Source organism: Equus przewalskii, chromosome 13 (genome assembly GCF_037783145.1).
Source record: "Equus przewalskii isolate Varuska chromosome 13, EquPr2, whole genome shotgun sequence".
NCBI classification, from domain to species: domain Eukaryota; kingdom Metazoa; phylum Chordata; class Mammalia; order Perissodactyla; family Equidae; genus Equus; species Equus przewalskii.
Genome location: NC_091843.1, coordinates 19,389,213 through 19,416,158, shown reverse-complemented (window position 1 = coordinate 19,416,158; position 26,946 = coordinate 19,389,213). Strand labels below are relative to the sequence as shown.

Below are 26,946 nucleotides of genomic sequence, written 5' to 3'. Positions count from 1 at the left end.
CACCTGACCTGTTTTTCCTTTATTTATGGGTGAGCAATAATGTTGAAAATAACAATAAATTAGAATTCGAGGGACTAAATTAAAAACTTTCAATTTAGAAATAAAATGGAAATATTTTATCAGGTCTTTAATAATTTCTGAGGCCCTTTTTCTTTTCCAAACCAAGGAGATAATTCCGCCGGGAAATTTAACTTGAATTTGGTTAATGTGGTTAACGTCCCAAGGGATACGTCACATGACCCAACCAAATGGATTCTTGCTGTGAGTTACCTGATAGCAGATGGCACAAATATCATTGTGTTTCTCAAGTTGCTCTTTCGTAGCAATGGGTAAGGATTTAATCTTATTCACAGCATCCCTGCGGAGAAGGAAGCTCTTCCACCCCAGCTGGGCCCGAAGCCACACATTATAGTATGAATGGATGAAAATGATCATCGAGCCCATTACTGTCCATTCTCCAAAGATGGTCTCTGAGACACCATAGGCCACCACACAAAGGGCCACAAGAAACTCCAGCAGGCGGTAAGTGCCATTCACATAGTAGATGACATCATCCATGTTTTCCACTGGCTCTTTTCTGAATTCCTCAACCATAAATAAGACATAAATAAAAAGTGTTCCCAGAACCTGAAAAAAAATAAGTATGTATGTTAAAACAGAATATGATCATTGAGAAAGGTTTTTCATAGCTTTCAAAAACAGTAACACATTCCTAACACTTTTAGGATGCCACATTTTATATCTAGAGGAGACAGTGGTGTAATTAAAATGTGGGTGATCTCAGTAACCCAGGTATTAGATACCAAAAAGCCATACCTTGAAATGTAACTTTTCTAAAACAATTCTGATTAATAATCAGTTTTCTCTGACTCAGCCTTTCCCCTCATTCCCTAGATCACTAAAACCCAACAAAATTCTACCTAAATTTTCCTAATCCTGTAGTCATGCCTGTTCCTCAACTTTCAAAGACTCTTTACCTCTACAGGAAACAATGAATCCATTTTTAATGCCAGCACTACATTTTCTCTTACTTCTTACTACTAGGCAATAAAAATTTCCCTGCAATATACAGTATTATTACCAATACAAGTTATCATTTCCAGGGCAATAATGCATGTGTGTGTATGTGTGTATATATAAAGTATATATCACGTCTGTGTTTGTAATAGAGACACACGTCATATATTTATATACATCATGAAACTATATATATTTCTGAGTGGGTATTTACTAAAAAATGTGCTCCAAACAAGAGCTAAAGTTTTAAAATATTTATTGGGTACTTATCTGTTGAAGATTTATATGACAGCTCTGTATTAGACCTTTTTTTTTTTTTTGAGGAAGATTAGCCCTGAGCTAACATCCTCCACCAATTCTTCTATTTTTGCTGAGGAAGATTGGCCCTGAGCTAACATCCGTGCCCATCTTCTTCCATTTTATATGTGGGACGCCTGCCACAGCATGGCTTGATAAGCAGTGTGTAGGTCTATGCCCAGGACTGAAACCGGCGAACCCCGAGCCGCCGAAGCGGAGTCCGTGAACTTAACCTCTAACTTCACCAGGCTGGCCCCTGTATTATACCTTTTTGAAAAAGAGAAATTTCAAAGTTTAATTACCTTGATTAAAAGAAATACGACATAGGTCTAGCATTTTAATAACTTACATTCTCACTCCTATGCGCAAATAAATGTATTCTAGTAAACAGAGTGGGAAGTAATCACCTAAACAGGACACTTAAAATAATTAATCTTGAAAAAGTTTAATTCCTTTTCCAGAAGGAAAAATAAGAAAATCAGTTATTATATAAACTTAATCCTGGGCTTACCTGAAGAGAGGTGAGAATGCTGCTAGAAATAATGATAAGAAGCCAAAAATCCATGTGGAAAAACTGGCAAATCATGTAAGCCATATAAGCAGGGAATACCAGTAAAAACAAACAGAGGCTCACGGCACGGAAGTGTTTCCATAAACTCCTAAGGGAAGAAAAGCATTCTTTTAAAGTGCCTGTCATCTAGCAGCACGACAATCGCATCAGCAACCAGCAGGTCTTGCGCCATACTTAAACTCCACCAATGCGCTGCTTCAGTGCCCCTACCCACGGCAGTCACTGTGCTGGGTTTCAGGGCAAGGCGTGTCACAGGCTTGGTATTTCAAAGCCACCTGACTCACTCCTTCTCTTTCAATCTCCACGCTCAGTCACTTTCAAGTATCATCAATTCTCTTTTTTTCTCAATAGTTTGCTTTCAGTTTCATTCCCACTCCTAGCACTTCAAAGCAATTTCCAGCTTTTGTAGCATTAAATCTTAACAATTTTAATAGTAATTTGTGATTGGAAGTTACACAACATCCTTTCCCTGATCCGGTCCACCCTGTGATGAAAACCTCTGCCGCTCTGAGTACAGTTACTAAAAGGAACGGCTCTCGATGAGCAGATATATTAATCCTCACATCTGCTGAGGTTGGGGGGAAGAAACTATGAACCACTGTGTCTTAAGACGTACTGGCTGGCGCTCCTTCCTCTACCCCTTGATCTATCCCAGCCAGATCAATCTTCCCAAAGCTCTACCAGAGTAACATTGGCAACACCTCCTGTAAACTTTGTAGCCCAGCATTTGAGGTCCTCTACTACTAATTTTTCAGTCCAAACTTGTTAACATTGTTCCTCACTATAAGCAAAGATGGTTAATTAATGATCTGTCCTCCCAGAAAAACACAAGCACTCTTACATCCCACCAGAAATGCCTCCATCCCACTCTCTCTTTTTCTAAACCCTAGTCTAGACTCAAGCTAAACGAATATATTTTACAGATAATGTAAATCTTTTCTCCAAGAATCACCTGTACTCTCAGAATTCTTAATACCTATACCAACCAACAATACAACGAGCTGTAGTACTGCTTCAATTATATATTTTATATATTATGCATCTAAACATTTTTATTTATATTTTTATCTAAAAATATTTATACATATGTATGCGTGTATATATATATATACACACACACATAAAAAAGTCTTATTGCCCAAATCCAAATTCCTTGAAAAAAGGACAATTACTCCCTCATACAGCCCAGAGCCCAAGCACAAAGACTTGAAATTAGAGACAAATAAAACTTGAAAATTTATTCCTGTTCTATATTTTTCAAATTATTTTCCATCTGTTACTACCTTTTCTTACCTACCCATCTACCCATCCAAGTGCAAAGCCCTCTGATGTAAGCAGGACAAGAGATCGTGGTTATTTCACAGGGAAATAGTTACACATATAACTTTACGCTTTTAAGACACTCAATAATCAAGAGATTTCTCAGACTTAGATTTCAGTTTCTGATTCCACTTGAACTCTGCTTTGTTATCAACAGTGGAATACATATACACGTGAAGCCCACTAGTTATGGCAAAAGCAGAAGAAACATAATTTTTTCTTTTACCTCTTTATACATTGTAATACTCTAATAGATCATTCCTTAAATACACCCCAATTAAGGCAGATTGTACACCAACTTCCGAAAGATAAATATACAAAAACTCTCCCCAAGATGCGCCTTAAGCAGAACTTTGAAAAATCTTTTCTGTGCAACAGAAAAAAGATGTGATTTTCACCCCCCTACAAGTTACTTTACGGATCCAATTCATAAGCAAATAGGTGATAAAGGACCCTATTACCTCCACAAGCGATTTTTTAAAAAAAGATAATAGCTACTTCCATTTCCTGGGTAAATAAAAGCTAAAGTTGGAGTAATTTTTTAACATTGTGATCACAAATCTAGATAGAAATCAGCATGAGCCCAAAACAGCTTTCCCCTCTCTTAAAAACAAAACTCAACTACAATCAACATAAACTGAATATCGAGACTTAAAATTATTTTTTAATGATTTCCTATAAAACATGAACAGATTATTTAAAACCATTATGAAGAAATGTGGATTTCAACCCAAAATAGTTTAAACCTTGTGGCTGCAACAAAATTAAGCTGTTTTAATCAAATATCAAGCACTTGTGATATGTTCTCAAATCCATGCTAAGAGTCTCAAGGAGCTAAAAAGCAGCATAAATCATCTTTCCTACCTTTAACTATTTTAAAATAACCACACACAAAGTTAAGTGCTACACTGTGTGGGACTATCTATAATTAGCAATTCGGAAAAGGAAGTGAATTATTATGATGGTAAATATTAAAGCTGGGTACTTTGGAAAGTGTTTTATGTCTTTTCTTGTCAAACATTTCTATCATCAGAAGTTAAGGGTGCTTTGAGATTCAAACACAAGCAACTTTATTTTTTTTTAAAGAAAAGCAGGAAGGAATTACTGTAACAGTAATTAGGTTAGATGATAAATTATAAATCATTTTATTTAATAGGATGACTTGCCTTAAAATTTTAAATATATCTTCCAAAATCAAGTTACCTACAATCCATTTATATAAAGTAGGTATATTTACACACATAAACAGAAAAGTATATACAACAGTATGACAAGAGTTTTAAATTTATTCTAATTATTTGCGTGTATTATATACACATACATACCCTTATATAAGCAGGTAATATTCAATAAAAATCTAATTTAAAATTAAAAATAAAAAGAATAGGACCAGCCCCACTGACCTAGTGGTTAAGTTCAGTACGCTCTGCTTCAGCGGCCTAGGGTTCAGCTCCTGGGTGCCGACCTACCCTGCTCTGTTAGTGGCCATGCTGTGTTGGTGGCCCACATACTACAAAATAGAGAAAGACTGGCACAGATGTTAGCTCAAGGCCAATCTTCCTCAGCAAAAATAAATAAATAAATAAAAAGAACAGCAGAACATGACACTGAAATCTTGGTCCATTCATAGGTTAAGCACTTTAAATGAAAAAAATTTTTTTACATCCACCCCAACTCGTTTCTTAAAAAGTCTGTCATTTGAAAAATCTGCTACATAATTTGAATAAGCAGACTGCAGTCCTAAAATTCCTTGTTAAATAAAGCAATAAGACTTACAGATAAAAGTAACAATTATCTCTATGGCTAAAACGATCTGAGACATCGTTCTAAGTTAAACGCTGGAAATTACCTCTAGTCCAAGCAATTCCAAAGACATGAGGATTTTCCTCCTAAAGACTTCCTTAATAACAGAGAGAAGCAGTGTTTCATGCACTATCAATATTATCTCCTAGTTGTTCCTCTAATTTGAGAATTAAGATATTTTTCATTTCCTTTTTTAATCCCCAGTACACTGAATTAATCGTAATGCTTGATTCAGAACACACTATCATCATTGGTCTGTGCATGTCCCTCTTTTTAGTTAGTCATCTAATTAGCTATTGTAAATAATGTAACAAGCGTTCACGAACCCATCTCCCCAAACAAAAGCGAGGGCCTGGACAATAACCCACATCCAACTATACGGCAGGCCTGCCTATTCCACGTCCTGCCTCCCTCCACCCAATGAAACCAGTCTTGAATCCTGTATTCTTCCCTCTCTTGCTTGTTTCCCTGTTTATAGTTTTGTTTAACTTATATCTATTCCCAAAGAGCATATTTCAAAACTGTTTTTAACATAAAAATAATATTCTATATTGTCATCTTTTTGGATTTACTTTTTTACATTATATTGCTATGAATCATTCATACTGTTTTTTTTTTTTTTTTTGAGGAAGACTAGCCCTGAGCTAACTACTGCCAGTCCTCCTCTTTTTCTTTTTTTTTTTTGCTGAGGAAGCCTGGCCCTGAGCTAACATCCATGCCCATCTTCCTCTACTTTTTATATGTGGGACGCCTACCACAGCATGGCATGCCAAGCAGTGCCATGTCTGCACCCGGTATCCGAACTGGCGAACCCCAGGCCGCTGAGAAGCGGAACGTGCAAACTTAACTGCTGTGCCCCCGGGCCGGTCCCAATTCATACTGTTTTCTGTGTCACTATATTTTTAACACTCCTCTGTGACTATTATCACATTTATTCACCCACTTTCTTGTTTGGCATTTGGGTTGTTCCCACCTTTTTGTTATTGTGAATTGTGCTATGAACATTCTTCTGTGTGTCCCTACTGAACACGTGCAAGAATGTCTTTGGCATATACCTAGGAGGAGATATCGCCAAACTGTTTTCCAAAGTGATTACACCAATTTACATGTCCACCAGAAACCTGGGATATCCTGTGATCTATATCTTCTTCTACCCTAGGTATCAGCTGACTTTCCTTTCTCTTTTTCTGCCTTCCTTTTATTTATTTATTCATTGACAATCCCACAGGTTTAAAATAGTATCTCATTGTGGTCTGGATTTACATTGCTCTGATTACTAAAGATGTTGAACTTCTCCATATTCATATGTTTCCTCTTTTGCTAAAGTGGCAATGCATTTTATCCATTTCTCTCACTGATTTGAGCTGTTCATATATTCTTGATCCTAATTCTTGGGCACATGTGAATTTTATGACTATCTTCTCCCAAAGACAGTTTGTAATAATCATTTCTAATTTATTTATCTGTAGGTTTAAGAAATGTTACTAATTTTAATAGTTAATCACTCATTTCTTTCATAATCACAGTTAGTCTTAGTCTTTCGTAGCCAGTTCTGTTAGTTTAAGAAATTTTTTCCTATTTGAAGGTCCAAAATATACTAACCTATGTAGTTTTAATTTTTCGGTTTTGACATTTAAGTCTTCTAACATTCTCAAGTTGATTCTTTTGTTTATAGTTTGAGATAAGAATCTAAGTAGAAACCATTTTTTTCAAGCTACGTTACACCTGTCCCCACTCATCTAACATGCCACTTCTGTCATATACCCAAGTTCCATACATATATGGACCTGTTTTGGGGGCTCTCTGTTCCACTGGTCAAGGTGTCTATACTTGACCCAATATTACAAAAGCTTCATAGTATCTCCCACTATGAGTGAAATAAAACTTTATTTTTCTCAAATTGTCTGATTTTAATATAGGGATTATACTGGCCTCACAGAATGAGTTGGGGAGTATTCCTTTCATTGTCTGGAAGTGTCTGTTTAAAATAGGGACAATCCGTTCCTTCAAAGTTTGGTAGACCTTGCCTGTAATGCCAACTGGGCCAAGATCTTTAAACCCATTTGCTTCCATTTCTTTAACAGTTGTAGAACTATGCAAGCTTTTTAATTCTTCTTGAGTCAGTTCTATTAAGTTACATTTTCCCCATATCTTTCCCATTTCATTTGTTTTAAAAAGTATTGGCATATAGCTGTTGACAGTGTTCTCTTATTACCATAGGCAATGGTGGGAAAGAGGTAAGAACAGAACCCTAACAGTTCATTCTTATTTTATCCTTTCACAGCCAAGAGCCTCTCCTGGCTCCGCTGTGGGCATCAATGACAACACTGACACCAGGTCAAAGTGACCACCCCACCCCCACACACAAGGATCTCAGTTCTGCTTCTTTCCCTCTCAATTTCCTCTGCATTTGATCTTGGAGGAAGAGGCCAGTAATGAGGCTAGTTCCGCATCCTGGAAGGATCCAGAATTGGATTTCTGATTCTTATGGTAGTGGAATTACGTATATTTTTCTCTTTTTCAGACTTTCTATAGTATTATATTAGTCTCATTAAAATATGCTAAATTAATTAGTATAACTAATAATACTAAAGGATACTGCCAGATATGACAAAATAGTAATTGTATTTAGGTCAAAAACAATCCAATTTAAGCAGCCATTTAACTGAGTTCATCACTGAGGTCAACATCTTAAATGCTTCTATTGAGAAACCTTAACCCTCAAACCCAATATCAAATAACTATAATTAATTATAATGATTATCTGAAATATACGCAAGAGCTTTGAGATTATTTAAATTAAAGTATTTCTTTCAGCCATTCTACCATTTGAGAAAAATTTCAGAATGTTTGGCAATTTGGGATGGGGGATAGAAAGATAAATCTGATGAACTAGAATTAAAATGCTAATACTGAATGTTTTAAAAATCTGCTGTCAAAATTCTATCTCCCAAAAGACTGCTTGCTCCCTTGCTCATAAAACACCACCAAAAGCAGTAACAGATTCAGGCATTTTGATAATCAACAGTCAGTGTTAGATAGAAGCTGGAAAAAAATAATGGCCTGAATTTTAAGCAATTCCTTATAGGATGTCCTTGTATAAACTACAATAAGCCAAAAATAGTATCTTAAATAGCTAAATACTGTAACTTTTATTTCTTAAGAAAACTTCTGTGATATGAGATAAATGTGACTCCACCTATTAAATTTATCTGGTCCCATAAGGGGTCAAGAATCCCCATTATAACCTCACTAAGGTGCAACTGTCTGAAAGGCCATCAGATGAGGCTGTTCCATGAATGCCTATCTTTATGACTGCCTGACAAGCCTTATTTTTCTCTCCATTTGCAGTTCTCTCAATGCTTTCTCTCCTTCAGCATTACACAGAATAAAATTATGTATTATTTGCCATATTTACTGGACTAAATTTGATGTTCTACATCCTTAATTTTAAAACTGGAAAAATACAAAAAGTATTAAATTTCTCCAAAATAGAAAAAGTTGATTTGTAACCACACAGCCTTTGATGTGACTTTTTAACTGCAAGAATCTTGAGAGAAAAAAACGAAACACTAAACATATAGAAAAAACAAAAATGTAAACTTGTTAACTTAACCTAATACCAATTATTCATCCATTTCTAAATCTTCAGATAACAAACTCATGTAAAGAAGATTACAAAAATTTCTTTCAGGAAGTTTCTCACTTGTCTCTAGATGCTCCCAGCGCCAAAACAATAGGATCTGCAATCTCTAACATAGACTGCAGGATGGACGCCACGACGATGAAGAGGATAATGCTGAGCAGGAAGGCCCGGTGGACCACCTGCAGCTCTATCAGACCCGTCTGCACTGCCAGGATTAAGAGCGTGACTCCTTCTGTCATGCCCCTGAAAAAACACACATTTTCAGAGAAACAAACAATAATTACAATCTTACATAATTTTGAGAGAAAATAATCCAAAAGTTTAGACTGTTGTTACATATTTGTAACCTATTCTGACTGAAGATAAAAAAAACCTGATCAGAATATTAACTTTTAACATCAGCGTAATACAGTCATAATATATCACTACATGTGCAAAACATAACAGCTATTATTTTAGCACAGAATGAGGAGAAAAAAAGCAACTTCTAAGATAAATAAAAGTGTTCTAACTTGTTGCTAATGAGCCAGATACCTCTACCCATTCTCAGATATCTACTGAATTTATCACTGCTATATCCTGAACTATATCCTTATATCATCACGAGCTATATCCTGATTATAAAATATAAAAGTCACAGGTAAATGTCTTCATAATCTTGGAGTAGGAAAGGTTTCTTTAAGCATAAGAACCAGAAGACATAAATACAAATATTTCTTTGAAATTCAATCTCCATATGCAAAATATATACAAAGTTCTAAGACCTTTTATCCTACGGACTCAATTTATAAAGAACTTTTATAAATGCGAAATGAGCAAAGGATAGGTATAACTTTCAAAATCACAAATTAGCAAATATTTCAAAGTGTGATGACCCAAGTACTGACAAAGAATGTGAGAAAAAAATGGTCAGACCAAGTTGAGATATAACCAGATGAAACCTTTCTGGAGAAAAATCTGTTAATAAATTTAAAATGGACATACCCTTCAACGCAATCTTACTGGTAATAATTTACCCTATGCATGTACTACAAAAGTTAAGATATACAGATATGAGAAAATATAGTGAACAATGGAATGTGTTATGTGACATCATGAAGATACAATCAGCAAAATCCAGAGTCTGAAGAACTAAGTAGGACAAACAATCTGGTGTCTTCAACAAGTAAAATAAAAGGGATAAAATATAGAGATAGCAGGGACCTAAATATTAAAAGACACTTAAGACACATGTAAACTAATTGCAATATGGGCCTTATTTGGATCTTGAGTTGAACAAAAAAATGTTTAAAAAAATTTAGATAATTAGGGAAATCTGAACAGCAACTGACGTCAAGGAATTCTTCTCTTAGGAATGAACATTCTACTGTTACGTTTTTTCAAAATATTTATAGGCTGAAATATTTATGGTGAAAATGATATTATATCTGGGATTTGCTCCAAACAAATGCAGCCAGGGTTATGGAGGAGGGGGAAGGGTGGGTGGAGTTGATAAGGGCATACACGACATGAGGCTGGTCATGTTACTGGAGAGGGGTGACAGGTACATGAGGGTGATTCATTTTATTGTTCTCTCAACTGTGTTGGTTTGAATTTTCCTAATTAAGCATTTAAAAGAAAGAGAGACAAGTACAAAGTTACTCACAGCAAAATTATTTTTAAATAGCAAAACAACATAAAAGAGATATCTATATTTTGAAATACTATCCCTTCATCAAAGAGAATGATGTATTTGTATGTGCTGACATAAAAAGCAAAACAAAACAAAAACTATCTAAAACATATTTAGTGAAAAAATAAAGTGCAGAACAGTGTATATAGTACATGAAAATGAACCAAAAAGAATATATATATATGTACTTTTCCCTACAAGAAATTTTAAAATAACCATCTATAGCTATACCTTTGGGGAGAAGAAATAGGAAGTAGGGGAGGAAGTTGTCACTTTCTGTTTTGTACTTTTTGAATGGTATGAACTTTGTGAACTTATACATGAATTATTTTCCTTTCTTATCCTCCCTCCTCTTTTCCCATTATAAAAGTGTTAGTTGGGACTGGCAGGAAGATTGTAGTGCATAGGTTTTTTTCTTTTCTTTCAAAAAAAACCCTGATACACACACAAAAAAAACTTTCCCCCAATTTCCAAAGTACACACCATCTACTAATTCTGAAATATTCCATAAAGATTTAAAAACTTTAAGAGGTTTTATAAACTTATATAAATGAAACCATTAAACTTCTATATTAAGATAACAGAAATCATGACAAGTTCTACAAACAGTTACAGAGTTTCACAATATCTGATCTTAGTGACTTAATAACAACTAGAGTGACTCTTCTGCATTCTCATTAATGTGTCCTTTGAAACTTCAATCAGCATCAAAATTATGTTGAAAAATAACAAAATTTTTTTTTGAAGATTGGCACCTGAGCTACCATCTGTTTGCCTATCTTCTTTTTTTGTTCCTCCCCAAAACCCCCCATACATAATTATACATTCTAGTTGTAGGTCCTTCTGGCTCTGCTCTGCTATGTGAGATGCCACCTCAGCATGGCTTGATGAGTGGTGCTAGGTCCGCACCCAGGATCTGAACTGGAGAAACCCTGGGCCGCCAAAGCAAAACTTAACCACTCGCTCACCAGGCCGGCCCCATGTAAAAATTTTTAGTAAAGTATCAAATGTAGAAATCAGATTCTAACAGGGCTACACTAAAACTTCAAATGGGAAAAAGGAAACTACCAAGAATATCTTAAACAAATCTAGGAGAGTGACTTATATGCATTGTTAGGTATATACAACAAAAATATATCTCTAATACATGAGAATTTAGTTATTTTCCATAGTATTTTAATCCAAATGTTGCACTCATTCCAAAAAAGCCTCCTCAAAATTCCATTTCTTCTAATATTCATCAAGAAAAAAAATTAATCATTACTTCTTTAAGTTAAATATAAGATTTAAATTTCTAGAGATATTCATTGTAAAGAACTTACCGATTCATGGCAGGATCATTCATGAAAGCTCGATAACCCTGCAAGTAGAACTTGCAGAGTGTCAGGACGCCCAAGGCAACAAAAGAAACCGTGAAGACCAAACCCAAAAGAGAGTAAGGCGTACTGCAGCACTCAGCAATACTAGAAAAAAGGGGGAAACGCTGACACATAAAAACGTTCCATTGGGAATAAAAACTTCTTTAGCCTTTAAATAACCACCAAGCGTGATCTGATCCTCATTAACTAATACACCCCAAACCAAAATTTGAGATGAAATCATCTAACCATTCCGTTAATAATTTAAACCCCTTCTTATTATCCTAACCTACATTCTTCTCTCTCTGGCAAATATTCAGTCCATAGCACCCTACCTGAAACAAAGCCTTATTTCTATATACCTATCATCTCCTTCAAAGGCAATAAAACTCTAAGGGCTTAAATCTTGTTCAAACCTTAAGAAACATATAATTAACACAATGACATTTAACAGAAACTTGTATAGTTGCCCATTATTTCTTCTGAAAAATGCTGGCTGTTCAAATTTGTCAGACCGTACCGCTAATGTGGTTACTTGTCCAAACTCCTCGTCTGACCCGACAGCTATGGGGCAGGGCCCACCTGACTCTGCAGCCCTCGACCTCGCTCACCACACAGTATCTTCCACACTAATGGTGCTTTAGAATTTAATTTAATTTAGTTTAGGTTTAGCTAAATGCATTTTTTTCCTGGGCCATTTCAAAAGCATGTCCAAGATTACAGCCCAAGACTATTTGAAAATAATTTTAGGATCAATTTTTAACAAACAAGTTTGCTATGAATACTACTTATTAGAAGAACTGGAAGACCTGACACTACAGCCTGGAAAGACTTTCATATTTTATGGAAATACATTCAATACTTTAATTGACCATCGTAGATATTAACTTACAAGTATTTTGCAAATATATGTAATATTATGTACTAATAATTTGGATTTAACATTTATATAGCATCCAAAAAATGTTCAAACCACTGTACACCTTAAGTTTTAGAATCTCAGGGAAGAATTTCATTCGTTCGGATGAGGCATCCATTCAGGCAAATCAACACCCGCCCTCTACTATGCAGCTCCCACTTCTGCTCCAGTCATCCTTCCCGCACGACTGCTTACAAGGGAGTTTTTATGTGAAAACATCTAATTTTACGTAGACCAATGTACATTATGATGAGAAAAAATATCCCTTACGAGCCAAAATATCTACCAGTCATGGTGGTTGACAGCTAAAATAAATAATTTTATACAAATATAATTTCTGAAGTGACTGACATTTTTCTCAGCAAAATTATTACATAATATGTTTAAACACAACATCAAGTAATTAAAAAATATGAGAACCATGGCTGAAAATAGTACTAAAAATTTTACTGCATCCTCACTGGAAAAGTCTGAAAATTTTACTGGAGGTCTACACTATTTCTCTATTCCTGTCTCCATATAGACAGAAATCTTTTACACCCAAACATTCAACTACATTTTCAAGAGGAGCACATTCTTTCCCTCTCACTTTAGAAAAGTATGTGGTGCTATTTTTCAAAAGAGAACATACTAAAGAAAACAAAAGGTTTCAACCTAGCTTTGGGGAAGTGAGCGAGCTTGGGAAATTTATAAAATTTTTCTTCCCCTCTCTCTTCAATGATACATTTTATTGATTTTAGTTTCTATTTTTCGGCTGCAAAAAAATCTTCTTTTTGTTTTTCAGTTTGTTTGTGTGTGCTTTTTTTGTTGGTTTGTTCAGTCAGGGTATCTGGTAAACTTGCAATTCTTTTTGTAAATAAGTTGTTCTTGGTCAAGGCAGCACACAAATATAACCTGGTGCACGAGAGCTCTAGAAGGACAAAGAACAACACTTACAGAGACATAAATTAAGAAAAGAATTGTACGGGGACTTCTCTATTAAAAACCAAATTAAAATATTCTTATTCTGAGAGGGGACAATCTATCTTACGTATAAGAAAGGAACAGAGAGAAAAATTACTTTAAGATACCGAAACCTCATCTAAAATCTCACATATTATTTTCTTACTCTCTAAGTAAGTCCAAATTCATTCACAGCTTCACTGATTTGTTAAGCTTACTACATTATGCTATAATTCATTTGACTGTGCTTTACAGTGGATAACAATCTGGTTTAAAACATGACCAATCCCAGCTCCACACTAGGGTTATTATCCTAACCACAGGATTGTATCTCTCTCTCTCTTTCAATGAAGTTACTTATGGAACATTTTAATATTCTGCATAAAACCTCCATAATATTTATATAAAAATAGGAGTGAAACAATTAATAATGAATTAGCCATTAAAATGTATTTGATATCAATTTATTGCATGTTTATAAAAGCTATTTACCAAGTAAAAGTCTTATTTTCAAAAACTACAAAATCTGACTCACCAATAAGTTTATTCTACTTATTTGTCAAAACAGGTATTGCTCCATGACATTTTTATTGATATTTAATTTAGTACATTTTCAATCTTAACAAATGCCATACCCTTAAGGACAACAATTGGTCTTAACCATCTCATTCCCTGCGCCATGTGGTGCACAGTGCTCCACCATCTCGACGGCTGAGAAACAATGGCACTATTAACTAAACTCAAAACTTGTATCTGCCTCTATCTACTTTCCAGGACGATGGAGGTTCATTCTTGCTTTTCAAAGTGACAAAGAGCCAGGGAACAAAGACGTATACCTACGCACCAGATTCTGAGGGCTTGAGATTCAAACTCAGAGTGGAAAAATGACAACTGAGGATCTAGCATAAGCTCACAGCAGTGAAGTAGAAAAAGCAAAGCAGAAAAAAAGACTCTAATGACTTAAAAGATTTTCTTTAAAAAAACAAAACCTTAAAAAAACAAGTCTTAGAATTCCTTTGAGTTAAATAGTAAAGTACTATGATATTTCACCAATTATTTGACTTTATCTCAATAATGAAGCAAAACATTACAAACACCAGGATCCAGTGAAAGTGTATAGGTAAGGAACAGGGCCTGAACTCAGGGTCTGCGTGTAAGCAGCATCACAGGGCGAGTCACTCATGGGGCGGTCTCCTCAGCTATAAAATGGTACTGACAGTAAAGGCACCTATCCTCAGGGCTGCTGTAAACATTAAGTAGGAGGAAAAGTGTTTAGTAGTGTGGCTGGAACATACTAAATACTCAATGAATGATAGTTACTTTTTGTAACATTTTTCTTTTATTGACTCAATAACTTAACTTGAAACTGAAAAAATATTTTTACAATTTGCTATATATATCTTTCCACAACTCATTTGCTGCACTTTGGTCCATACTGCAGCCAAATACACCACCATTATTATTCAGCACCTCCCTGCATTGCCAGACATAGGCATCCACTGAATGAAAATCCTAGCTTAATTAAATATCAATATATTTAATTAGCAATATTAATATAATACGACTGATAAAAGTTAATCTGCAAAACTTTCTACCCCAGATCAAAGTTTTCTCTTCCTAAGGTTATATATAGTATTATATGCTCTTATTATTTACCTTGTCAGGAAAAGGAAAAGAAGCCTCTCCCGTGATGCAGGCTGATCTCGAGTACTGAAATAGGAGTAAATCTGGAGAGCAAACAAGACGAGCCAGAAAACCATGAAAAGTACAGGGACGACCAGTTGATTCCACAGGGACATTCCCAAGGCTAGAAGGCCATATACCTCCACTACCTGAATAATAAAATAAGATAATAACATCTTGTATCATTTCAACACACACTTTTAAGCACAAAAGAATTTAATCCAAAGTACTAAAAGAGAAAAATTAAACAGATTTTCTTTTATTGCAAGTGTTTCAGCTAAATTCCTTTAAAGTTAGCTCTATACAGTTAGTAAATAGCATGTTTTTTTAAAATCTACTGATTGTGAATTATTATTAATACTTGACATATACCCATTACATGGCAACAGAATACTGCCCTAATATAGTTCACAGATAAGGTCAAAAGAAAGTCACATTCAGAGTAAAACTAGTCAAAGGCAGCTTGAAGAGACTTGGTAAACTTACTCATATCTAATCAAAATGATCAGGACTAGCACGAATGATGCAACACTGCTTGAGGGACGAGGAAAAGGGGAAACAGAAAAGAAAGAATTTTGCAGGGTTTATTCAAGAATGTCACAGATGAGAATTAGTTTGCTGGAAGACAGTATAATCACTGGAGAAGTTCACTGTGGAGCAAAGATGGTTACCAAGTCTTGTCCCCCAGGCAAATCAATTCCCCTTGCTCCTACTGTGTGTTTAACAAGCAACATTTCTCAACTGATTTGGCTTGCCAAGTGCATTAACACCAGCAAAAAAGGTAACACCTAAAAAAAGCTTATTAATCAACTGTAAGTCAGTAAAATTAGCTTTCTAGTTTATAGAACAATCTCTTACGAGATTGATCAGGAGAATCAATTCTCATCTGATTCAGCCTGAAAGTATAAACATAACTAAGTTTCTGGAGTTACTAAGCCAGGGACCAGACCCTGGTAACACAACAGAGCTCTGCCAAGCAGGCTACAAATTCTAACTTGAGCAGCCAACTGGTTTTGCTGAAACTCTCAATGTGATACCAGCAAGTTTCAATAAACTATAAAAATCTTAAATTAAAATACATTGACTTGCAAGTTGTACTGGTTTCTAATTAATATCTATCTCTAGGTAGATAAAAATCTTTAAGTATTAAGTTAAAATATCCTGACATGCAGGTTATTCTAAATTTAAATGTTTTCATCTGTAAATCAATGCTTTTGCTAAAATCTAGTGAAGATTAACCTCTATTTTTCCCTGATTAGAAAATATTGAAAGAAAAAGGAAACTGCCCAACTAGTTGCAAAATTATTATTAGCAGCAAAGCTGATCACTGAGAGGGAGAGAGTACTCTTGATCCTTTCCATTCAAGACGATGATCACTAAAAGCATGAGTTTCTACTTCTTGCCTATCCAGTTCTTTCCAGGTCATGAATTTCATAACCTACAACTTATTTTCAACTACAATACCTAGTAATGCATGAATCTATGGCAACCAAGAGGGTAAACAAGACATGGAAAAATGGAGGCTCTGTCCTCATGGTGACTAAATAAACAGTATCCAATTAATATTTACTGAATATCTACTGTTTCTTACAAATGGGGACAGCTCCAGAAGACTGATTCAAAGAAATACACATCTTAAATTTGTCATTCTGACTCTGAAGACAACTGCAACCCTTCCTCATGAAGAAGCTCTTCATTTACAGTGTGAAAATAACTTCCTCTTCTTTGGAAGACCTACTTTCAGGAAAATCGCCCAAGTTAATTGTTATGTAAGATGAAGAAAGGAGGTAGAAACAGGCTAAGGCCAAGAGCTTAGGGAAATTTTTCTGGGAAATCTACCCCTGGGGCCACAACAGCAGCAAATAACACTTCACTTGGTACCACCAGCTTGGCCAATCTGAGCGCTTCCTGTACCTTAAGGTCACGGACACAGTCAAGATGTAAGGAGAATGCCCATTTTAACATTCTCTTTTTACACCAATGCCAGTTTTAAGATCTAATCTTATATACTGAAACTTATCAATTACATCAAGTAGAAATATTTACCACCTGAATATCTACTATTTGCGCCTGGGAATAATCTGTTTTAGAGCAAAGGCTGAAAAAAGTAGGAAGACAGAAGTATGTTATGTCGTCAAAATCAGCTCAAGTACTATACCTAAACAAAATTCATCATATTATAGCCCAGACTATTTAACTCGTCAATTTAAATAAATTAGGCAAACACAGGGAAAAAACTAGTCACAGCAGGACTATAATCAGGAGAACAATCAGGACTAGATCTCTAGGTATTCAATTCTGTATTATTTTTGTCTTCGTTATAAGAGTTAACACATACTGAGCATCGTCTGCCTGGCAGTGAACTCATTTAAGTCTCACAGCAACCCTCTGAGCTAAGTACCACTGTCAGTAGCTCCATGTTACAGATGAGCGAACTTAAGTGACTATCCCCAGGTTACGTTGCTGGTGAACAGCAGCGCCAGAGCAAAAACCCAGACAGTCTGCTTCCAGAGAAGCACTTCACTTCACTGCCTCTCAACAGAACTTCATAATAGTAAATCTCAGATGCTCCTAACTGGGGTGAAAATAGTTGCTATTTTGAAACTGTCAAACAGAATGTTACGATGACCATGACTGTGAAATGAAAGTGAACTACATCTCTAATAGCCTTAAATTTACATAGAATCTTATCTGCCTGTGTGTGACTGTCAGTCTTACCTGAACCAATTCTCTATATGCAGACTTCGCAAGATTATAAGGTACTAAGAGATTAGACCCAAGAAAATAGAGAACTTCCAATCCAGTAAAAATCATGGCAAATTTGTTGATGATAACAATTGTCTCCAGAGGAACAAGGCAGAGTCGTGCTAGCAGAGGAAGCATGTGAGCTGAAAAGAGCCAAATCTGCTTCGTTTTCATGACACAGGAGCATAAAGTACATACCACCAACTGACCTAAAATGGGGAAGAGAATGCATTTAATTTTGAGATTTGGTATCCACAAAACAAAAACAAAAAACGAGGATGATGACACAGCTTTTGAAGAAGTCTTACTAAGATCTCTTAGATAATACTTTAAATCAAGTTTTAACTTCATCTGACCATAATTACACATTCACTTGTTCTGTGAATTTTGAACACCAATTCCCTAGGACTGATTTGAAAAAAGCAGCACAAATATCCAAATGGTCTTCATCATATTCCAGATGGCATGCATAATATGGAGAAAGTTTATTAAAACGTCTAATTCAATATTACAGTAATTCAGTAACTATTGTTTATATAAAGCTCCTTTTACAAAGGTCCTAAATATTTAACTGTTCTGGTCTATAGGTGAAAACATAAAATCCAAGAGACACAGCTGCCCGTCCGAGATCATGCTGCGACAAGACTTATTGCGAGGTTTTCGATCTTTAATTGCTCTTATAGTACCATGAAAGCATTCCCAAATGACTCAATGAGTTATAACTGAAAAGTTTAAGAAATTCTTCTCACAGAGGATTATGCATCATCATTATGAAAAGTTAGAAAGTATACATAAGCAAAAAGGAAAAAAACCCAAACTCTTATAATCCTATCACCAAAAAGTAGGTGGGTCCATTAAAAGAAGTACTACATGTAAAGCCTTAGCATTGTATCTGAGACCTAATAAGTGCTCAATAAAAGTTAGCTATTCATAGTATTTGCTGCCTTTTCAGATTTATTCTATGCATGTGAACATACACAAATGTTTCATATAAAGGTGATTATAGTATACATGATTTTATAATTTTTATAAAATTATACATACCATTTTATAATCAGCTTTTTTCATTTAATACATATTATGCATATCTCTCCACAGCAATAAATACATATACATAGTTTTTTTTTGTGGTATATTACACAATGTATATGACGTACTATTAGCATTTGGCTTTTTTCAAATATTTTATAAAATGCTTCGTTATGAATAAGCTTGTACATTTATGACATCCTTGTATAAACTACTCATAGCAAATTTCCTAATATTTTCTTAGACTAAATTCCTAAAAGTAGGATTACTGAGTGAGAAGAAACATTGTTTAAGGCTTTTGACACACACTGTCAAATTGCCCTACAGAAACAAAACACTCAGGTACAAGGTGCCCATTTCCCCACTGACTTGCCAACAGTGAAAATAATTTAAGAAAGGGAAGACCAAGAAATTATTTCCTAAATTTTTTTAAATTTGTACTTTGCTGATTATCAGTAGCACTGACATTACCAGTAAGTATATAAAAACATTTGGAATTATTTGGTGAAATGCTTGTTCAAATTCTTTGTCCATTCTTCTATTAGGATACGTAGCCTTCTATGGCTTGATCAAGATATTAATTTTCTTTGTCATATGAGTGTATTTTCCCAATGTGTCATTTGAATATTTTAATAACTTTTTTCTCTTACAGTATAGAAATTTTTATTGTAAATAGTCAAACCTATCAATCTTTTCCTCAATAGTTTTCACCTTTGATGCCATGGTTAATTACATGGCTCCCCCTACTCAAGATTATACAAGTAATCAATATCTTCTTTTAGTAATCTTTAATTTAAAAGTCAATACGTTTGGGGGCAGGCCCCATGGCCAAGTGGTTAAGTTGATGCACTTCGCTTCAGCAGCCTGGGGTTCACTGGTTCAGATCCTAGATGTGGACCTACAAACTGCTCATCAAGCCATGCTGTGGCAGCATCCCACATCCAGGAATTAGAACGACTTGCAACTAGGATATACATCTATGCACTGGGGCTTTGGGGAAGGAAAAAAAAGAGGAAGACTGGCAAGAGACATCCGCTCAGGGCCAATCTTCCTAAAAAAAAAAAAAAAGAAAAATGCAGGGAGAGTTAATTAATACATTTGGAATTTATTTTAGAGTAAGATAAAAAGTAAATATCAAAGTTTGTTTTTCCAGGTGTTCAGTCAGTTGTCTTAAAACTAGCTATTGTAATTATCCAGTTCTTTTCTCATTCATTTGAAATGCCACTTTAATGTACTGCAAATATATGTGTGTCTGTGTTGGAACTTGTTATTTTTTTTTTCAATGATCTTCTCTGAGGACAGTACCACATTGTTTTATTTCACTGACTGGACAAGTCTCCTCTCATTGCTCCTTTCAGAATTTCTTGGAAATTCTTGAACATGTTATTTCAGATTAAGAATCACTTAGTCAAATTTTCTTCCTTCTTGCTAATAAAAAGCAACACAATACTTTGGGATTTTTGTTTGTGTTCTATCCATGTTATTATTAGAAGATACACAAATGGCAACCATTTTTACAGAAAGCTGAACATTTATTAACCATTTACTATGTTATAAGACGTGGTATTTTCTTCCACAAAGTATTAATTGTAGCCTTTAAAGAACTGATGATAATGAAATAATGGGAAAAACATTCATAAAGGCCCAAAAAAGAGGAAAATCTGAATAATAAAACAAGAGGAAAGGCTGCCAAAGTAAGATATGTTGATAACTCTCTGGAGGATAGAAAACAAAGAAATATGAGGCAGCTAACTGTGGTTTTAGCCAGGCCATGACTCGTCCCCTCACCCTGGGAGGAAGAGTGAAGTTTGCTCTCTGGAGAAGCTGAAACAGGCTCCTGGTCACCACACGCACAGCCCAAGGAAGAGGTGAGGTGCCCAAATGAAAAGAGGAAACTAAAATAAAAGTCCGTACCCTGAAAGATGAGATCTCTCTAGAGTCCCAAACACTGTTGCCACGTTTACTGCCACTCACTTCTGGTCACTGACACTGGCCTCCCTTACAAGGGATAGAAAGATTGCTCTTTGGGGAAAACTGACCAAATTCAAGTAAAAAAACCTACAAATACTCACACTTAGGGGCCCCCTCAAAAACAGCCAGTCCCATTTGGACACCAACTATGAAACACATCAGCTGGTAAGCCCTAAAGAGATTACAACCAACAACTTACTAACTCACGTTAATACAAATGATCAGTCAAGGACTCCACATATTTAAGTACAACTTTTGACTTAATCAGCCTCAGATGGGACCTAGGCATCAGTATTTATAATTCTGTATTTAATATAACCAGATGATTCTAATCCAGGCTTGAGAAACACTGCTGTCCCATGAAAAACAAAGACCAAAACAAACAGAAAAAAGATCTGAGGAAATGGAGAAAATGCAAAGAACAAAAGAGAGCTTCAAAGAAAGAAAGAATATATCTAAGAAATAAAAAGACTGTCATGATACAAAAACACTATCAATGAAAACAAGCTCCTGGATATTAAAAATATATAACAAAAAAAATACAGTAAAAAGGGTTGGAAGATAAAGCTGGGAAATCTCAGAAAGTAAAAGACAAAAAAAAAAAAAAAGAGAGAGAGGGAGAGAAAAGGAAAACAGAACATAAGAAAGTTAGGGGCGCAATGTAGGAGGAAACTTCTTTAATTAACAGGATTTCCAGAAAGGGGCCAAACAGAAAACAGCAGGGAAGAAATTGTCATGAGTTGAAAGAAGAGATCTCTGGGGAATGACAGCTGAGAGCAGAGATAAGTTGTCCAGGAAAGAGCCGATTTTCACCATAAAATTGTGGTATTTGACTTTTAAAAATAAATGTATTTCTTTAATTAAAAATTTAGCTAAAACCCTGAAAGAAATAAACTGCTTGGAGGAAACGCTTTAGTACTAGAAACAATTAGGAATTTTCGTTCTGGTATATCTTACTTTCACTGTACTCCTGACTATGATATTTAAATGTCCTTGTTCAGCATAATGTAAACTTCCTCTAAGCTGTGAAACTTCCCGTAAGTCTATGCCAGAACATTCAGTGCTGAGCTCAAGGGTTACAGGCTTCATTAATCTTCTTTCATAGAATATGACTCATATGCTATGACTCTCTTTAAGAGGAGACTACTTCTATTTAGTTGAAAGAAGGAAGGAATCATATTGTTAGTGAAAATCTCTCCTGAAACTCCAAAAGAATGGGAAGTTGTTTAATTCTATGTGCCCATTCCAACTGGTAATTCTGAATAAATCAAAATCAAGATGAACTCTTCAGATTTCAAGATTCCACTATTAGAACTATCTCCAAGAAGTCCTCAACCCTAAAAAATGATGGCATGCTCAAATTTCTTAGTTTTTCACTAAAAGTTCATTAGCGAAATGGAAGAAAAGTAGAAAGTTACATTAAAACCAAAGTTGGAAAAAAATATGTGACTTAATAGTTTAAGGATTTTGTGTTATTTCCAATTAAATGAATCTTAGTTGAATAAACAGACTATCCCAGCCATTGATAGGAAAAACTTAAGGAAATATGTTTCAGATTTATACTAGATTGCATTCGTCGCAGAATAAAAGAGAATATTTTACAAGCTTTCTAACCTAGCAAACATTTTCAGACATGAATGTTACCATTATTGAATACCCCAACTCACAGGATATAGTCATAAAGCACCATTATTTTTGTCTCCTGCTGTCTTTTAAAATCCACTCTGTGAAAATTAAGCGTTCTCCTGCCCCTAAAGCAAGTCCCATAATTCTTCTAATCTAGCTAAGGTTACAGTCTCAATCTAATAATAACCAAACTTTGAAACTGATTTATAGTTGAGGCTTTTCCCTTACTCCAGCTCAAGCCTTCTATGGGACGACAGGCAGAAAATCTGCAGTTGCGAGAGGGAAAAGAGAGGTTACACCAGGCTTCTTCCTCTTTCTCTGCGCCATCTCTCTCTCCTCCTGATTTATCCAGGATTGAAAAAGGTAGGGCAGGAGAGAGAGGGAAGTAGGAAATTCTTATTCAACTGTACCCTTACAATGATACGGTGTTGGTACTCCCCGGAGTTGGGGTATATAAAACTAATCTCCTTTCTCCTGGGCATTTTTATGGATTCTTCTGAGATTGTTCCCATCACTGTGGATCTCTCACCTTTAGTACCCTTATTGCTTGTTACATACCCTCCTCTGGCTGTTTTTGGTTCTTTCCTCAGCTCCTGGGAATCTGGAAGTTCAATCCCTGTTGGAGTCTTCTCATCCTTGTAAGGGCCCTCTTGGAAGGATCTAAGAAAATCCCAGACTCTTGGGGCCCCATCTAGTCCATAGGAAACTAATATTCTTTGTCTACACAGATTAGAAGATACAGGAGAGATCCACAAGACATCTTCACTCCGTAGTCAGAAAACTCAACAGCCAGACAACCCACTGTTGGCCTTTATATCAGATTAGAATTATAATACGAGCCACATAAGTAATTTAAAATTTTAAAAAGAAAAAAAAATCAGGAGAAATTAACAATGTATCTTATTTAACCCAATACATCCCAAATATTATCATATGGACATTCAATCTCTATTAAAAAATTAACATGACATTTTGCATCCCTTTTTGTACTAAGTCTTAGAAATTGGGTGTGTGTTTCACACTTACAGCATATCTTAATCTGGATCAGCCACATTTCAAATACTTGACAGCCACATGTGGCTAGTTTTGGATGGTGCTGCTTTATTTAGATTTTGTAGGCCTGGGTCAGACACCAGTCCACAGTATCCCCCACTAAGCCACAGAAGACATGTGATTCTCCAAATGGTCCACCGCTGAATTCTCTAGACGTGAAGGGCTGGGAAGGTATTAGAGAGACAACAGCTCTCTCTAAAGAAATCCTCCTACAATCTCCAACATTCAACCTTTTAACACCCTCTACGTGAGTGAGTTTAAGAGGCACAAACAGGTTTCCTCTCACTTCCTGTTTTGCAACTCTGGCGTGGTAGGGTCTGGTACGTCACTCTGGACTATACATATATGGTTTGGGGATCTTAACCAACACTTCCATTTTTAACACTCTGCAACCTGGTCCTGGATCCGTGGTTTCCGCCATCCATGGGTTAAACCAACCATGGATCAAAAGGCCTACGATGGTTGTGTCTTTACATGTACAGACTTTTTTTCTTATCATTATTCCCTAAACAATATAGTATAATAACTATTTACACAGCATTTACATTGTATTAGGTATTGTAAGTAATCTAGACATGATTTAAAGTATACAGGAGGATGGGCATAGGTTATACACAAATACTATACGCCATTTTACATACGGGACTTGAGTATCACAGGATTTTGGTATCCGCAGGAGTCCTGGAACCAATCTCCCGTGTCGACACCAAGGGACAACTGTTAATAATCAGCTTTTATTTAAAAATTAATCTTCCAAAATCCTTAAAATACTCTCAAAAAAACACAAGTAACTATAGGCTATGCAGGATTATAAATGTAAATTAAGAAACACTTATGTGTGTGGGGGGTGGAAAGGCTGAGAAAATATAACATTTAACAATGGCTGTATTTTGAAAGAGTCACCAGGAAGAACTCTGAGTTGTCCAATTTTTTTTTTTTTGTAGTAAGTATGCACCAATTTTATAAGATAGTAAGACTGGTTGGTTCCTACCTACACTTTTAATTCTTTTATAGTACTTACCTATTAAGGCTGTGGTAAAACGATTCATGGAGAGAGGTTCTAAGTACATTGGTCCTTCATAGGCGGACTCCAGTTCACTCCTGACGTAGTCTCTAAATAAATAAAATAAGAATATATTAGATACATTTCAAGCACATATAGGAGAGAGAAGCAGCTACAAGTATTCTTATAAGAAGAATATTATGTTAATAACACCTCTCTCCACATCTATTTAAGGAAAAATTTAGGTATAAAGAATTATATAGGGATGGCCTTCATCTCCTTCTTCCAGGCACTGGAAACAGAATTTACTTAAACAATTTTACTATGCAGAGAAGACAGCCAAGGCTCCATTCTGTGGGATTTTCTTTCTTCCTATGGCCTACAAACAGTAAAAAGCCAGCTGAGATGCCATCTCTGAACCTCACTACTTAACTGATAATACCCAGTAATAATACATTAAATTTCCCCTTTGTCTCTCTTCCACCATCCCTCCTGTCTTATTTTCCCCAAAGTTTTGTCCCCAGTTATACTTACTTACAGTTAAATCACAAACTAGTTAGAAAACTGGCTCATAGCAGCACAATCCTTAAAAACTGTCACTTCCAACTCTATAGCAAATCTATAATTAGAATTATAACATTTAACTAGGCTACAAATTTATTTTGAAACAAATTTTAAATCAAATGTTCCTTTTTAAATTTAATTCATTTAACACGTGATTACTGAGAAATAACAAGATTTAAGTAGGAGCCAAAGAGCCTTTACACTCTGAGAAAACAGAACTTCTAGGGCGTAACCAGGATGCACAGAAAGGAACAATTTATTACTAGTAAGTTAAGTGGTAACACTAGAAGATAGTTGTCTTAAGTTCTTTTGACATCAAAGTAGGCAAATTTGTGTAAAAAACTTCTCCCTCTTTTCTTCAACTGCTGAATGCTTTAGTCATATTTTAAAAACAGTCTGAACATTTCAAGTATTTCTGAACAAACGCACATGGCTATATTTACTTTTTCTATGAAGTTACTTCCTATTAGGCAATCAAGTTGAATTCCTTTAGCACAGCACAGCCAAACAAGAAACGACCCTTACATAACCAGCAAGGAGAATATTGCCAAAAAACAAAATTAAAAACTAAAATAAAATTGTTTTGAGAATGGGAGCAGTCTGAGGAATAATTATAAAAAATCAATGACTGACTAAGCTTCATGGGTGATTTAGCAATTCTCCTCTATCACTCTATGATGACTATTTCTGACAAATAATGTATTAATGGTCTCTTTCTATGGAAATAGAAAGCCAAATTCTCAAGAAGAAGGATTTTAATGCAGTAGTTGTCAACCAGGGGTGATTTCGCCCCAAAAGGGACATTCTGCAATGTCTAACGACATTTTTAGTTGTCACAGTTGGAAGCGGGGGGTACTACTGGCACCTAGGCCAAGATGCTGCCAAAACATTCCGCCTGTGCACAAAACAGCCCCCACAACAAAGAACCACCCAGTCCAGAAGGTCAGTGGTTGACACCCTGTTTTAACGCAGAGAGGTACAAATGCTACACATGCAAATCACACAGTATAAAGATCTGATTACTAGATTACTGTAGGTAACCATCAATGTAATTACTATATTTTACATAGTTTTAGAATAGAAAGCTAAAAGAATTAAGAGAATTATGAAGTTTAAAATAAAATACACATATAAATACCACATACATTTATGAAGTCTTTGAAAAATGCTATCAAAGAAATAAATTTATATTTAAAAGAGATCTAACTCTGAGTCCCAGTACTACCTAGAACTCTAAAGCCAACTTAATTTCTTTTTGGCCACAGCATGCCATAGCATAGCCCTCTCCAACAGATGCAGTTTAAAAAGAGGCCAGGGCAAGCTCATAAAGACAGAAAGCAGACTGGTGCTTGCTGGGAGGCGGGGAAACAGAAACGACCACTTAACGGGTACTGGGTTTTATTTTGGGGTGATGAAAATGTTTTGGAATTAGATAATGGTGATGCTTGCCCAGTACTACAAACGTACTATATGCCATTGAATTGTTCACTTTATAAAGTTAATTTTATGTTATGTGAATTTCACCTCAATAAAAAAGGGGGGTCTACAGGAGTACTATCCCTAAGGGGAAAAGCCAAAAGGTGCCCCAGAGGGCCTCAGTCCCCAGGTGCTCTCTCATAGTGAGGGGCAAAGGGGGGGGGTGCTGCAGAGTTGGATTCCTTGTCATGTTTTCTTTCTCATTTGCTTTTGTCACCATATTACGGACGTTTTATAATATACCTCAGCAA

At 35.5% G+C, this 26,946-nt stretch overlaps 1 protein-coding gene and 1 long non-coding RNA gene across 4 annotated transcripts in view; one reads left to right on the top strand and one right to left on the bottom strand.

Annotated features, from left to right (window-relative positions):
- The window catches only part of LOC139075258 (uncharacterized), a 47,448-nt gene extending 28,539 nt beyond the window's left edge, over positions 1-18,909 (top strand). The window contains exon 3 of the long non-coding RNA XR_011525461.1: positions 18,561-18,909. This is a non-coding gene — a long non-coding RNA (uncharacterized lncRNA). The remainder of the gene's footprint in view (positions 1-18,560) is intronic.
- Positions 1-26,946, bottom strand: part of RNF145 (ring finger protein 145) — a 51,549-nt gene that overhangs the window by 3,624 nt on the left and 20,979 nt on the right. For all 3 annotated transcript variants that reach the window (XM_070570374.1, XM_070570373.1, XM_008515153.2), the window contains exons 4-10: positions 24,674-24,765; positions 17,947-18,182; positions 15,202-15,377; positions 11,649-11,789; positions 8,715-8,897; positions 1,826-1,973; positions 271-627 (exon numbers count right to left, since the gene is read on the bottom strand). In XM_070570374.1, coding sequence (XP_070426475.1) covers positions 271-627; positions 1,826-1,973; positions 8,715-8,897; positions 11,649-11,789; positions 15,202-15,377; positions 17,947-18,182; positions 24,674-24,765 — 1,333 coding nt within the window. The remainder of the gene's footprint in view (positions 1-270; positions 628-1,825; positions 1,974-8,714; positions 8,898-11,648; positions 11,790-15,201; positions 15,378-17,946; positions 18,183-24,673; positions 24,766-26,946) is intronic.